At 48.0% G+C, this 15,917-nt stretch overlaps 1 protein-coding gene across 1 annotated transcript in view; it reads right to left on the bottom strand.

The window, feature by feature from the left end:
* Positions 1–13,273, bottom strand: part of FNDC1 (fibronectin type III domain containing 1) — a 101,146-nt gene extending 87,873 nt beyond the window's left edge. Inside the window, exon 1 of the mRNA XM_055310754.1 lies at positions 13,007–13,273. Coding sequence (XP_055166729.1) covers positions 13,007–13,115 — 109 coding nt within the window. The 5' untranslated portion in view covers positions 13,116–13,273. The remainder of the gene's footprint in view (positions 1–13,006) is intronic.
* Positions 13,274–15,917: the final 2,644 nt, after the last annotated feature.

Here is a 15,917-nt window from a genome sequence, read left to right as displayed (position 1 = left end):
GCCTTCCAGGATATCATCCTCCCTGGTTTCTCTTCCACATCTCCTCCACCAGAATTCAAATGTTAGAGTGCTTCCGAGTCCAGCTTCTGGCCCTCCCTCTTCTCTGCATGCACCACCCTCCCTCTGTCTTCTCTCCCTCCTTACCACATCTAGTTCTTTGATTGAAAACTCCATCCATGCAATGATGGCCCCCCAAATTCATAACTCTAGCCCTGGCCTTTCCTTTTTTTAAGATTTTATTTATTTGAGATAATGAGACAAAGACAGCATAAGCAGGGGGAAGGGCAGAGGGAGGGAGAGAAGCAGACTCCCCACTAAGCAGGGAGCCCATCGCGGGGTCCTCGATTCCAGGACCCCAAGATCATGACTTGAACCTAAGGCAGATGCTTATCCAAATGAGCCACCCAGGTGCCCCTGGCTTTTCCTTCAAGCTCCAGTGTGTCCAACAGTGTATGTGACATCTCCAGTGGGACCCAAAGAACATAGATGTCGGAAGGATGATATCTAATTTGAACAACTAGTTATAAAGAAGAGAACCAGGAAAAAAGTTCCATCATGGAGACCAGAAGTGGAGAGATTTACAGGAAGAAGGGAATGTCTGTTAGTGCCAAGTCCAATAAAGTCTGAGAAGAGTTCATTTTTCACCATGTGTAACTAGGACAGGTCCACCCCCACTCAAGTCCTCAAAGCAAATATGCCACCAAAGTTTCTCTCAGAAAATATCAAACTTAATTACTTCCTTTTCTACAACTAATCTCAAAGGACTGATAGGAGAATAAAATGTGAAAGAAAATTGTAAGGCACTCAACTAATGTGGGAGAAGGAAGAGCCATAGAGGAAGAGCTGATGTCACCAATTCAAACCCAACAGAAAATGACCCAGCATGACTCCTAGCATGGGGGCTCTTAGTCAATTCTCTGTCCTCATGTGGCAAGACTGGGCTTGGGGTCTTCATTTTCTTCAACCTTAGGAAATTGTCTCCGAGTTAAATTTTAAAATCTTAAGAGTTGAAAGGAAATCTAGATAATCTAATCAACATCCCGTTTTCAATCTACCTATGGATTCTGTGCCCACAATGGTCTGCAGTAGTTTCGATGATCAGACAGGTCTACCTAGTTCACTTCCCACACAATCCCCCATCTTCAAAGGTAAATTTCTGTGACTGTGTTCCTCAGCTGGGTGACACAGAGTTAGCATGCCAGATGCTGCCCTGGAAATACGAGTGAATAAATTCACAGGTGTATAAATAAGAAAGGCAGTGGTCTTCAGTCTTCTGAGGGAAGCACTGTATGGGCACGTGAAAAGAAGGGGAAGCATATCCGACATTTAATACCAACTTAGTGCTCTAACAATGAACGTGATCAGGGCTCAAGGGGTAAGGAAAGGAAGTCTTTCTCGAGTTAGGATGAGCAGAGAACAAAGTATGACATTGGTGGGATTCAGGGAGGGCCTTTGCCGGAGACTTCCCCCATGTGTGGGAGACCTTCCCTCATTTGTGGGAGACCTTCCCCCATGTATGGGAGACCAGGCCAGTGCTTTCCACAGCTTGAATTCTAAGAGGACATTTAATTGAGTCATTTCTGTAACTTTAACCCAGCTTACCCTTTACACCTGAGAATGTTCTGAATTGCTTCCTATAATGATAACTCATTACAACTTCAGAGCATCAGCGGATCCCACAGAATTCATCCCAAAGACCCCTAAGTCAAAATCCTCATGTTCTCCAAGAAATACATGTGATTAATCTGCTCAGACAATAGCCCATGTCTCACCTCCAAGATTTCTTCCTTCCTAGGTATTAGGGTCAAAATGTGGTGATTACATGACTATAAAATAAAATCAGCCTGGGTCTCAGGGAAGTTGGGGAGCATAGTGTTCTCTGCCCTTCTTTTCTCTTCCCCTTGACTGTGGTTTGCTCAGCTATCTGTAGGTACCTATGTGGATTCTGAGAGTTATTAATCATAAGAAGGTTTCAATTCTCCCCATCTATCAGAAAATAATAGAAGGAAATCACTAGGTAAGGTGAAAAATGTTGAAAGAAAGAAAGAAAGAAAGAAAGAAAGAAAGAAAGAAAGAAAGAAAGAAAGAAAGAAATAGAGCAAGGCCAGTGCATGTTACAACAGAAAAGGACATGACATTTTTTATAATATAAAGAATGTCAAAAAATTAGATATTCTATGAAGGGGAAGGCTGCCTTACCTCACCACCTAGAGGTCTCGACTAGAGACTACATTTAGGTAAGAGAAAGACAGTGGTGCGTCTCAAATGTAGATGGAGTGAACATTAAAGTGTGAGGGAAAATGTAGATTGAGTGAATATTAAAGTGCAGCCACCAGGCAAAGTCCTCACACTAATTTTGCTGATTTCTCTTGCTAATCTTACAATTTTATGTATGTCAGTGTAAAAACATTCAGAACTTAACTCTATACCTGACAAATAGAAGTTGATTAGAAAGTACTAGATGATCCAGTATTGCTACACATCACATTCAATGCCATTATTTATTGCTACATCAATCCCCACTTTATTATTCAGTCTTTGTATTCTATGCCTCAGAGCCTAGCATAGTCACTGGCCATAGAAGATCTGAGTTAATTACTTAATTATCTACTTTATGAATGAAGGATAGAGCCAGGCTTGATCTATGAATTAGGCCTACTGATTGTGCGTAGGTCTTTGGAAATCTGGGTTGGCAGGTTGACAGTTCAGCACAGAGTACAATGCAGTGACTCATGTCTTCCTACGGCTCAACTATGGCCCACTGTTGAAAGCTGCTAGAATTCTTTCACCTACTGAAAAGGAATTGTGTTGGTAGGCATACCATATGTTGTGGGTTGAACTGTGTCTCCCCAAAAGCTATATTGAGTGCTAATGCCCAATACCTGTGAATGTGATTTGGAAGTAGGGCTTTTGCAGTTGTAATCAAGTTAAGATGACATTATGCTTGATTAGGGTTGGCTATGATCCAGTCTGACCAATATCCTTATAAGAAGACACACAGGGAGAAAACCATATGACAAGGGAGACAAGAGAATCGAGTGACACGTCTATAAGCCAGGGAACATCAAGGATTGCTGGAAACCACCAGTCGCTAAGAGGAGGCAAGGATGGATTCTTCTCTAGAGCCTTCAGACAGAGTATGGCTCTGCCCTGCAGATTTCAGACTTCCAGCCTCAAAAACTATGAGAGAATAAATTTGTATTGTTTAAACCCACCCAGTTTGCAGCCCTTTATATGGCAGTACTAGGAAACTAGTATCCCATGGAAATATAATTCTTCACTCCAGCTGCTTATGGACTTTCAATACAAGCCAACACTCTACAAAACTCATTGGCTGGCCTCACAGGGTTATGGTAAGAGGCAGGGTGCAACAGCAGGCTGCTGTCAGGTCATGTACATAAATATATTTAGTGTATATCACATGTGATCAACACCAAAGAAAGCACATTTAATCATTCAGCAAATATTTACTAAGCATCTACTAAGTTCCAAAGGCAGCATTCTAGGCAATGAAGAGACTTCAGTGAATAAAACCAACAAAATGTCCTGCTCTTATAGAGCTGATTTATGGTCCAATGGAGGACAACAGGCAATTCTCAAATACGAAAGCAAAATAAATGAACTATCAGATGGGGCTAACGGTTGTGGAGAAAATAAAACCAGGATAAGAAGTCCTAGGGAGTAGGGGTAGGATTATACTGTTAAATTGGGGAGGAAGTGGTCATGTAAGGCCTTCTAAGATGTTGCATACAGAATCTGAAGACAGTGAGGAAGGTACCTATAGATGCTTATGCAATGTTGTTCAGGCAAAAAAAAAAAAAAAAAAAAAAAAAACACCCCAGTAAGTGCAAAGACACTGGAGCTGGAAGGTCCCTAGCACATTAGAGAACCAGCAAGGAAGCCAAGGAATTGGAGCTGACAGTGAGGGAGGGCATGGGATAGAAGATGGTCATGTGTGGCCTTGAAAACGTTTTAGGATTTTGGTTTTTATCTAAGAGAGATGGGAAGTGACTGTGACTTCTGTGTGACATCATGCATGATGAGAATCACTGTGGCTGCAGTTTTGAGAATAGGGGGTAGGGAGAAAAGGCAGAGGCAGTGAGACCAAGGAGGAGGTTCTTGCAATAATGCAGGTAAGGTGGCCTGGACCAGGGTGGCAGCAGTACTCTCCTCCTATGCCAAATTATTTACCATGACATCTCACTACATACAAAAAAACTGGCAAGCTAATTATGGTGTTCTCAAGCAGAATGGGCAAAAATATTTTTTTAAAATACGCTTTCACCAATCTCAGAAGGTGAAATCATACAGTTCCATTTATGTGACATTCTTGAAATGACAAAATACATAGAAACCCACACAAGCACACAACACTGGTAAGATGGGAATAGTCAGTGTCGATGTCAGCTTCCTGATGGACACTGCACTATGGTTACACAAGGTGTCACCATTGGGAGACACCAGGTGACAGGCACGTGAGATCTCTGAGTCATTTCTTACAATTGCATGTGACTCCAACTACCTCAGAAAACACATTTTAAAATGCTGTTTTTAGGAAATAGTCTTTTATGCCTACAGTGGAGTCCAAAACCCTGACCATATGCTTGGGGAAACGAGCACGCCAAGGTAGACTCCTGATAAATGATCACGGAAAGTATGCTCGGAAACTGAGCCACGACAAACACAACAGACCACCTGGGTCTCTGTGTCCTGCTCAAAGTGTTCTGCTTTCTAGGTGGAAGCACCTGAGTGGCACCATCACGGTCGGGAGAGACTGAGCCTTCTGTGTAGGGGATTTTATTCTATAAAATGCTGCCCCACTGAGATGGTGCCACTAAGAAGGCAGTGTGCCCCCCAGCAGCAGCCCCTGGCCGGGGTCTTCGGAAGGCCACCCTCACCTGTCCTGGCTGAGCTTGCTGCTCCCCCTGACACTAGGGGTCCCTGGCCTCTCCACCTGCCCCGCACTGTGGGTTCTGGCTGCGGTGACTGGCAGTGGGATTTCACTTGCAGACAAACGTGGCGTCACCCCAAATTAGCCATCACTGGGCTCCCCACCCGGCTGGCTCACTGCAATGAAACCTAGTCTAGCCACAGCCTTCTGCCAAGGACCCTACAGGCTCATCCTCCTCCACGTCCGCTGGCTTAAACCAACTACCTGTCCACGACTAACAGCTGTCAGACCCTGGAACCAGTGGATGCTTAGGTGGCCCTCAGAGTGGAATGTCACTATTTAGACACTAAAAGCCTGCATAAATTATACACATTGATTTCCTCATTTCCAAGTCACCCACCGCCTGCATGAACTCCTAAAATTACTCACGTGGTTTTTTTCCCTTGGAAACCGCACTGAATTCTGTCCACAGAACCACCCTCGACCCCCAAGCCATTGTATTCAGTTGTTCAGTACTCCCATCTTAACTAGAAAGTCTACCACTCTGCCCACATGTGAAGGCATGAGCCTCCCAGTAACGTGGGACCCATTCCAAAATGGCACTGTTCTAGAACATTTCAGATAGGACTGAAGGTAAAGACAATAGTTAGGAGCTATCAGCTTGGCCTATAATGTAATGAAGAAGGCCCCAATCCCTCAAGTAAGTAAGCAGATGTCAAAGAACCCTCTCCCCACTCCTGCCTCTACTCAGTGGCTGTGCGACCTCCCACCATGAACACACCTTCACTGGCCATGGCTACTTTGGACTATCGTCCAACTCCAGGACCGTGCTGAGCTGCCTACTGCTGACCCTTCCACTCCTGAATGTCACCATTCTCCCAGGATGTCACTTTACAAGAGCCACCAGAGAACTCATGTTTCTTCAAATGTGTCCCAGGATCGCGGGATCACGACCTCAGCTGAAGGCAGACGCTCAACCGCTGAGCCACCCAGGCGTCCCAAATCCCAGCCTTTAGAGAACACTTTTTTCTGAGACGTTCCAAATACCTTAACTAATGCTATTACAGTCTTGCCACCTGTAGGAGAGGTGAGGATCTGCCAACCGCATAGATCAACAACTGATGGCTGTCACCACTGTTCCTTGATTTAAACGGTCTCCTCTAAACAAACTTGAATTCTGGGAACCTCTGGTTCCAACACAAGGCTGACAGGTTCCATCACAAGGATCGGACGTCCTCAGAGAACCACTGCCCCGAACACTGAGGGGCTCCTGTAATTAACAGGAGCACAGAGCACCGGTCTCAAGGGCAAGTTCTAACAGGAGCCACTAAGGAATGGACGTTGCCTCCAGGGAGGATCGTGCTTATACCCAACTGCCAAATATATTTTGTAACAGGGAATGGGTTCACTGCAACTTCATCTGAAGTTAAGCCCCTACTGGAGTTCAACACGCTTCCATGCGTGACGGGATCATTTCTCAACAGCCAACGGCAGTGTTACCAGAACATAGACCCTGGAAGGGCCTTCTAAGCAAATCAGAAAGGCTGGTGCCAGCTCCCACCGCCAGCCCAAAGAAGAAAACAAGGGAAATGAAGCGAGCACCCACACAGGAGCTGGGAGAGGCTGCAGGAAGCACAGAGGATGCGGATTCAGAAGACTGGGGGGCGAATCCTGAGATACCGCGGCCTACACGGTTGACTTGGGGAAGACCAGCCAAGTCCTGTGAACCTGCTTCCCTCCTGGTGAGGGGAGGATGCTACCAACTGCACAGGTGGCGACGGAAATCAGATGACACGACATACAGAGACATGGTAAACTCCGTGGCACTTTTAAGTGCCGGTTAGTATTAAAAAGAAATTAAAGTGCACGCCGGGAGAACTCCATGGAAAAATGAAAAAAGAATTGTGTAGGTTAGACCATAGAGATTGTGACGCTGTTAGAATTTAATCATTTTCCCCACGCACAGGTTCCCTTATCCTTCCCCGTCTTCCAGCTGCTGCAGCTCTGGGGGACTGGCAGAGATGCCAGGGGGTCCCCCAGCGCCCCCGCTTCAGCTTTAGGCTCCAAGCTCCTCCTCACCAAGGATCAGCTGAAAATTACTAACAAGCCTCAGTTCCACCCTGAATGCATGATCTGTCCCCGACTTACTGTCCGAAGGCAGCTTCAATGAGGAGCAAAGCTGACAAGAGGCAGGCACTAAGGGAACCCAAAGCAGATAACTAACTGCACATTTGTCCTAATTTTCTTATCTCCCGGGAAGCCGCAGCTGCTCGGCGCCCTGCAAGGAGGTCAGCGGGCTGTGGAACCGTCGCCAGCAGGCCAGCAGCGCCCTCTAAGGGCCGCGGAGCGCAAGCGCGGCCGCCCGCGGGGCCCGGAGGCAAAGGAAGGGGGGATGGATGTCTTCCTCATGAGGTCACCTAACTTAGCTCAGTGGCACGAAGGAAGACACCTATTCAAAATTCCTAAATTCTAACTATCTGGCCCAACTGGAGAAATTTCCTTAATGAATAACCAATAATAACACAATTCCCAAAGATAAGATTAAATTCCTATTCTTTGCAACAAGACAAGGCTAAATTCTAGAAGGTAGGAAAAGACGTGGGCTTCTATGTTTAACCAGTACCCTCATCCAAATGCCCCATATGTGCCCCCTAAAACTGGCACAAGAAATAAGCAATACTTGTCTCTGCCCCCAGCTACCCAGCTCTCGTCAAAGGCACCTGAAGTTTCAGTTTTGGATGTATTTTAAGACAAATATTCCATGGATTAACAAGTAAATATATGTATTTTTTCCTCTCTTTTATTTTTTTAAAGATTTATTTATTTATTTATGATAGACAGAGAGAGAGAGGCAGAGACATAGGAGGAGGGAGAAGCAGGCTCCATGCCGGGAGCCCGACGTGGTACTCGAACCCGGGACTCCAGGATCATACCCTGGGCCAAAGGCAGGCGCTAAACCGCTGAGCCATCCAGGTGGAGGATGGAGGATCCCTCCTCTCTTTTATTTTTATGCCTTTAAATACTCTCTCTATTTTCAAACTGAAAGAAGATCTCCTGATAAGAGATTTAATGATAATTTAAGAAATTCCCCCCAAGTCCCCTAGGGAACAATGAAGAGAACATTGCTCCTTAATCAGCAAAGGGTGTTGGGGTCCTTCCTGAAATGTTTGCTTCTAGACTCTCCCCCACTACCACCCTCACCCATCGGAGTAATAGAATAACAGCCCTCAATGAGGTGCACACCCCAACCCCCGGACCTGTGAATGTGTGACCTCACATGGCAAAATGGAGTTTGCAGATGTGATTGAGTGAAGGATCTGGAGATGCAGAGATTATCCTGCGTTATCCCAATGGGTCCAACATAATCACAAGGGTCCTCGTCAGTGAACGAGGGAGACAGGAAGGTCAGAGTCAGAGAAGGCAATGTGTGGGTAGGAGCAGAGTGAAGGACTGCTGGCAGGGGCTGCTAGAAGAATGTGGGCACCTCTAGAAGCTGGTAAAGGTAAGGATAAGATTCTCCCCAAGACCCTGCAGAAGGAACACAGTCCTTCATATTAGCCCAGTGAGACCCATTTCAGACTTCTGACTTCAGAACTACAAGATAATACATCTGTGTTGTCTTAAGCCACTAACTTTGTGGTAATCTGTCACAACAGTAAATAGGAAACTAATATGCCCCACACCACACTCTTCGCCTCCTCCCCTGCCTGTTTTCCAGGGAATGGGCCTCTATGACTTAACTAGAGATATGAATGGCCCTGGTAAGACGTATTAATAATGTTCTGGAACCGTCCGGTGATAACTTGCCAAGGACAGGAATTGTCACTCTGCAATTCTATTACAACCTCTGATTCCACGGTTACAAATTATATGCTCAGTTGGTGAATTAAACAGTTCTCCCGTCTGGGTGGGCTCCAGTGCACAAGATAAAAGGTAAGGGTATAGTCACCCTCTCTTCTCAAAGAGGACAGAAATAGGAGGGAAACCCTACAGAGCTGGGGGCAGGCTGGGCCACAGGAAAGCTCCTGAGGACTTCTAGAGATGGAAGGAATCTTTCCATTCACTCGGACTAGTGGAGACTGACCAGCTGGCCCAAGGCTGGCCCCACAGCTTGTGAATGACAGTCCTGAGACTCAGAGCCAGGCATCCTGAGGGTGGCCCTACTTCCCCTCTATGCCAGTGGCTATCAACCTTCCTGCTCTCTGGATTCCTTCCTACTCTTAAATGAATGAGGAGCTCACAGAGGTTACATTTAGGTGGGTTTTACCTGCTGTTATCTACTGACCAGAAATGTAAACTAGGCACAAGTTCCTGTGTGTATGTTATGCCATTTTAAAATAGCAGCAGTAAGTCACTTCACATTGACATGAAAAAAACTGTATTTTATGAAAAATCACCATTTCCTAAAACAAGAAGAAATTGAAAAGTGGCAGTGTTTGGCACATCTCTTCAATAGGAGACAGCAGGATCTCCTCTCGCTTATGCCTTCAGTCTATTGCAATATGTTGCTGTGATTGAAATAACTGAAGAGGATGTTGGCCGGCAAGATGGTGGAAGAGTAGGGTCCCCAAATCACCTGTCCCCACCAAATTACCTAGATAACCTTCAAATCATCCTGAAAATCTACGAATTCCGGCCTGAGATTTAATGAAATAACTGAAGAAAATGCAGCCTCACACAGGTCTGTAGTTGGAAAAGTGTTTTGACAGCCTTAGGAATAATTTTGGAAAAGCTTCGCTACTACACCAAAACTCATCAAGTAGCAGCTTCTGAAAGGTTAGTTGTGATGTAGAATCTGCAACCACATAAAGAATTTTTCACACTTGTTACATGAAAAACCCACTGGGTGATCTTGCACTTTGGCTGGATCTTTTAGCCAGGCAAGACTTGATAACATTATGCCTTGGTCACTTGGAAGGAATTGACTGGCTCACTTGGTTATGCAGGTCATCTAAATGCTGACACACATTTACAAGACAATATTTAAAACATCACATTCATTTGTCTCACCACCGATATTTGTTAGAAAAGTTTTTAAGCATTGGGCAGCTTTCAAATGATGTTGGAGATGATTTGGCAAAATTCTAATTTTCATCTGAAGGCTCAAATTGTATCACTGGCAAGACATTCTATCAGTTGTTTTACTAAAAGTGGCAGGCCCTTTGTTCATTTTTGAAAAGATGCCTGCCAAATACCCAAGTTTGTCTATGGTCATTCTTTCTGATAAATATGGTGCTTCATGAGAAAAGAAGCTACTTTGGTTCACAACTGAAACTATCACACAAGAGCTTTTCCTCAGGCTTATCAGGATTTCCCTCAGGATTTTTCTTTAGGATTGCCACAGAACTTGGGCAGCTCATAGAAGTATTTTATGTCTCTTTCCTATTCCTTCACACAGAATATTAAAACAACGTGTATTCAAGGGTAGAGATTTGGTACAATTAATAACTTTTACTGTTGCATCAGGACATTCTTAATTGAAACTGGCATACCTTTTCTTCACTTCAATGACTACTAGATCATTATGGTGCCAATGCCTCAATTCACCCTAAGCACCAGTAGTTTCACCCACCAAACTTTTCTCCCTTGCTGCAAACATCAATACTGCAAAAAAAAAAAAAAAAAAAAAAAGGCAAATGGTATCTTAGTATTACTTTTAAAATAGTTTTGGCCTTGCAAATTCCCTGAAAGGATATTTAAGTTTCAAAGAAAAAAATTAAGGCCACCATAACCACCCAAAGATAACTGCTGGAAACGTATGTGAGTGTGCGTGTCCTTCCATTTTTAGAGACATGTATCCTATCGGACTGGCAAGTGCCACCATAATTTCAGTGGTCGCCTAGTAGTTTACTGTAGGGATGGATGGCAGAGGCATCACTTGCTTATTTTGTTTTGTTTTAATTGACCACCAAGGTAAAGGGTTTACTTAGATCTTTAATATGCCCTGCAAATCTCCTCTGTTTTAAGGCAAGTCCCTCTGAGCTGTGGTGGCCTGCCATTTAAAGTGGCTCTGGGTGCTTTCATTATAGGGATTCTGGCCCCCAAAGGTCTGGGGGGGGGGAGTAGGGGAGGGCTTGACTTAAGCAATTTTCTGGGCCCATGCGTTCATTCAGCCAGAGAAGGAGCGCTGTGCCCATGGCCTTGCTGTCAGACCCAGAGTACAAGTCTGGAGCAGTGACTGTAGCTTTATACGGCAGGACAGGCAGGACGCCTTCCAGGGGAGCAGATGAAATAAATTATGTGCCCCATGATTTCTTTCACAGCTCCGGGGAGCTATCTGCAGATTCTGTTTCTTTCCTTCTATTATTTCATTTAAAGGCAGTAGATAATTCATTTCGAAATGTGCTTGTCCATTTCTAGTCTGATCATCGTTTTACTGCAAATCCCACGTCAACACAGTAGAGAGAAGTGCCAGCAAGCATTCCAGCTCCCACATTCCACAGCTCAGTGGATTTACAGAGCAGAAGGCAAGAGAAGGAATAGCAGGGAACATGGCAACATTTCGGGAGCTACCTCAAAGAACCCTGACTCCAGGCACACTCAGATGTAACCCATTGGGCAGGTGGCAGTGGAATCTAGCAGGAATGAAGCTGGAATCATCCTGAAGCCAGTTTAGCATTACTTCCAGTTCCAGCCCACTTTCTGAAACAAAAACTCTTTCAACATTCAGAAATTTTAATTTCGGGGGTGGGGGGAGGAAGGCATGGATTGTAGATGGGGAAGTTGAAAGGCTTTTAAAAAGCTTTATTCTTGTTAACTGCTGCACCCAAGTATTCAGCGAATGCTTTCCTAGAGATTGCTAACAGAGAAACACAAAACCTACCAGTGGCACCACCTTTTAGGAAGAGGTGACTTTTGGCACCCCAGCATGGGGCACAAACCTGCCCTGAGTGTTAATGCAGGATGCACCCACCAAAAAGAACTGCAAGACAACGTGGCCTCCCTCCAACTTGCCCTCATTTCCCTCCTATACAAGGGCAATCAGGACACGAAATAGCATCAGAGAGCAAGTAGCCTCCCTTGGAATCACATCTGAATTTTTATAACCCAGCTGGGAGTGAATACTATCAACAAAAATGTGGACTTCTTGGATTCCTACAAACTGATGGCATAAATAAAAGCCACACCGTTTCAAGTGTGAAAAATGCCCGCACAGGAGGTGGGAGCAAGGGGGCCGCGCCACCAAAGGCTTAGGGATGAAAAACCCCACCGCAAACTTAACTCTCTGCGGGAAACGTTCACCAAATCGGACCCCAGCACGCTGGCACTTTCTGAAAAGCGCTGCTCACATTTCAGCCCCGAAAGCACGCGTCCATCCCACCTCCAGTCAGTCTCTCGGGAAAGGGAGAGAACCCCAGATGGGTCCTCCCACAACGCACCCCCCCCCCACCTCGAGACCCACGTCCTCTCCGAGCCGCCAAGTTGCCACCGGGAGGTACTGGCCCCGGTCGGGGCGCCGCTGAGGCTTGGGCGCCGGGGTACCCGCCCCCCCTCCCCGGGGCCGCTCGCAGCCTTCCATCCCCGAGGGCTTCTAGAAGAGTCCTGGCTCCCCGCCTCCCTTCGGGTCCCCCGACTGCCACTTTCCATCAGGCATCCCTGCCTCGGGGCAGGTGAGCTGGAGAAGGATGCAGACGGCAAAGGAATACATCACCCCCACCTCCGCCGCAGCGCCCAAGGGCGGCTTTTCTTTTCTTATTTCTATTTCTATTTCTATTTCTATTTCTATTTCTATTTCTTTTATGTTTGTTCCTTTGTCCGAATCTCTCCGGGAAGCTGGACTCGAGTGCCCGGATTCCGGATTGGATTCCGGGGCGTTGGACGGCAAGGCTGAAACCAGGGCGCTGAGCTCCCCGGCACCAGCGCTGTCCCCGCGCCCGCCCCCGTGCGCAGACCCGCGGCCCCCGCCGCCCCCGCCGCCCGCGCCGCCCCGACCCGCGAGAGAGGAGGACGCACAGGTTAGCGACACGACACGACACGACACGACACGACACGCACAGCACAGCGCGGGACGGCGGCCCCCGGAGCGACAGGCAGGGTGAGTGGTGCACGGAGGGCGCGCAGGGAAGCGGCGGGGAGGCGCGGAGAGCCGGGCAGCGGCGCCGGGGCTGCGCGTACCTGGAGCCCCCGCCGGGGACACGACGGGCAGCAGCGCCGCCAGGAGCAGCAGCGCCGCCCAGGGCAGCGGGCACCGCGCGCGCGGAGCCGCCCCGGCCTCGGGCGCCATCGGGAGCCCGGGGTGCGCGGCGGGCGGGCTGGCGGGTGCGCGCGGGGCGGGCGTGGGGAGCGCGAGGCGCCGCCGTCGGGCCCCGCCGGCCGAGTGCGGGTGCGCGCTCTGCGCCCTGCCCGCGGCGCCCTGGCCCCCGCGCTGAGCTCTCCGCCCGCGCTCCGGCTGCCGCGCTGCGGACTGAGACCCCGGGCCGCCCGCCGCGCCTTTTAGCCGCGAGCGGGCGCCCCCTGCCGGCGGCGGCACCGGGAGGCGGCGGGCCCCGGCGGGCGGGGCACCGGGGGCGCGTCCCGGCTCCGGGGGGCCCGAGCTCTCCGGGACCCCGCCTGGGGGATCCGAACACTCGGTGATTGCGGAGCGGGGGCGAAGCGGCTTGGAAGTTCCTCGCATCGTCTAACCTGTCTCACTTGCTGCCTCCGGGAATTGGCTCCTCGCGTCGGATCGCTGCGAGCCCGGGTGCCCGGGGATCCCTTCAGTAGATACCGCTGGTCCCCACGCTGGGGACCCGAGCCAGGCCCGCCCCTCTGCGCGCTGCGGCCTCTCCTGCGGCTCGCCCCGGCCTCCCACCCCCGCGCGCCCGGGAGAGGGGCGCTGCTGGCCGTGGACACCGCGGGCCCTGGCTGCGGAGGGAGCGCAGCAGCTCGTCGCAGAGGAATCCGTGTTGAAGAACGGGAAGCCTCCCGCCCGGGCCTGGACTGGCCGTGCTTCCTCCAGTATCCGCGGTGCTAACGCCGCTCACCTGCCGGTGGTCCGCCCTCGCCCTCGGAAGCCTCGCCGCGCTCCAGGCGGCCGGGAGCGCCCCCAGAGGCCGCCAGGACACCTGCGCCCGCGCGTCCCGCGCAAACCTGATGCGCTCAGGCTCAGCGCCTACCCCTGGCTCAGGTCTCCATCGGGACACCCCAAAACTTGACCAGATGAATTCCCTTGTGCTCAACCGGAGTGGGATTTCCATCCCATATAACCACTGAGTCCTGACCAGCAAGTACATCCTTCCTCGTGAAATGCACGTGCGTGCCCCCGCCTCTCCACTCGGCCAGGGGCTGAGATGGTAAATGAACTCCCTGACATTTGTAAGCCCAGATGCCGCTTTGATTGCAAATTTGAGAGTGCGTTTCATTTTAAAGTCCTAAAATGAAACTTCATACTTGAGGTTTAAAAAATCTAAAAAAAAAAAAAGTAAAAAGAAAGAAAAGGAAAAAAGAAAAAGAAAAAACAAATACAAAATAATGGGGGGAAAAAGACCTCAAAAAAATCTGACCTAAGAGTCATAAATGTCTATCCTCAGTGTGACCACCTCAAAAATACAAGCTCTCTGAAGTATTCTTCTCCTCTATTTTTCTATTGTCCTGATAGACTTTCCTACTTTCTCCACACAATTTCTTAAACTCCTGGTTGTTGCTTCTGTATTGTTTATCAAAACAAAACAGAATGGATATCACTCTGAGGCCAAACAGATCATCAGCTATTTGGTTGTGACCCTTTCCCAGCCAGCCTCCTAGTTATTTCTCTGGCTTATTTCTAGCTGTATGAATCTGTCCATTTCCACATCACTGTGTCTGGTCCTAGTTATTTTAAAAATAACCATACATTCAAAGAGTTCAACACTCTCCATACACATTGTCATGGCATTCCAATGTGGCTGGCGGGTAGATTACAATGCTCTTCTCATGTGGGTAAGGGGAAACCAAGTTCCAGTCCCCATCCAGGCTACACCCCAGTGTAGTTTTGAAAGTGCATGTCTCAGACCACCATTTGACATCAAATCTGGTTCCAGCTTCAGTTTGACTCATATGGCTCTTTAATTTCCTTTTTTAAGCAGCACACTTGAATATACCTATATGGTGTGACAGAAGTAGGACATGATACAATCCCCATTCCACAATGGTGGTGGGCACACAGCTTCTTTTTTTAAAATATTTTATTTATTTATTCATGAGAGACACAGAGAGAGGCAGAGACATAGGCAGAGGAAGAAGCAGGCTCCCTGCGGGGGGCCTGATGTGAGTCTCAATCCTAGGACTCCGAGATCACGACCTGAGCCAAAGGCAGATGCTCAACACCTGAGCCACCCATGTGCCCCAGGCACATAGCTTTTAAAAGACTCCATAGCACAGAATGAAAGGGAGGGAGTACCCACAGCCCTTGCAATGACTGGGTTTTTTGCTGATCCAGGCACAACACAGCTGGAGAATGGATGCCATAAACAGAGGAGAAGGGACAAAGAAAAAAAGGGGGGGGAGGGGTTAGGCGACTAGACTTCAGTTTGACATGAGGAGGGAAGATGGAGATTGCTTCTAACCAGCAATAAAATAAAATAATGCTCCACCAAACTTTTCTGGAGGAGTATCTATTTTGTTCTGATTCCCACAACAATCTTAGAGGCAGTACTCTGCTCTGACAAAGAGAAAATCAAGCCTCTGAGAGCTTGTGTGGCTTGTCCAACCCATGCTAGTGACAGGTAAGGGCGACAGTCCCACCCTCCATCTGACTCTAGATGCACATCTTTTCCACGACACCATGGCACCTCCAGATGTCTCCCATGAGACTTTCAGCAAAAGCATAAGGATCGAAGCAGACAGTACAAGTAAAATATGTTTTACACGCCCCAGGTCCAGTACAGATTTATCAGAGACAACCTCTTTATCATCCAAATGGTGAGTAATTCTTGTTAGCAAACAATTGCACAATGATGTCACATTCACCTTCTTGAGGTTTGGAAGATGCAACAGAGAAGGGGTGGTTACATGTCCATAAATCCATCATTGCCTGAAACATGCTTCCTCTGTGCAGAAGTTCTGATTA

The sequence above is a fragment of the Nyctereutes procyonoides genome, unplaced genomic scaffold, assembly GCF_905146905.1.
Source record: "Nyctereutes procyonoides isolate TBG_1078 unplaced genomic scaffold, NYPRO_anot_genome, whole genome shotgun sequence".
In the NCBI taxonomy this organism is placed as follows: domain Eukaryota; kingdom Metazoa; phylum Chordata; class Mammalia; order Carnivora; family Canidae; genus Nyctereutes; species Nyctereutes procyonoides.
Note: the sequence above shows the minus strand (reverse complement) of the source record. Positions and strands in the feature narration are given on the sequence as shown.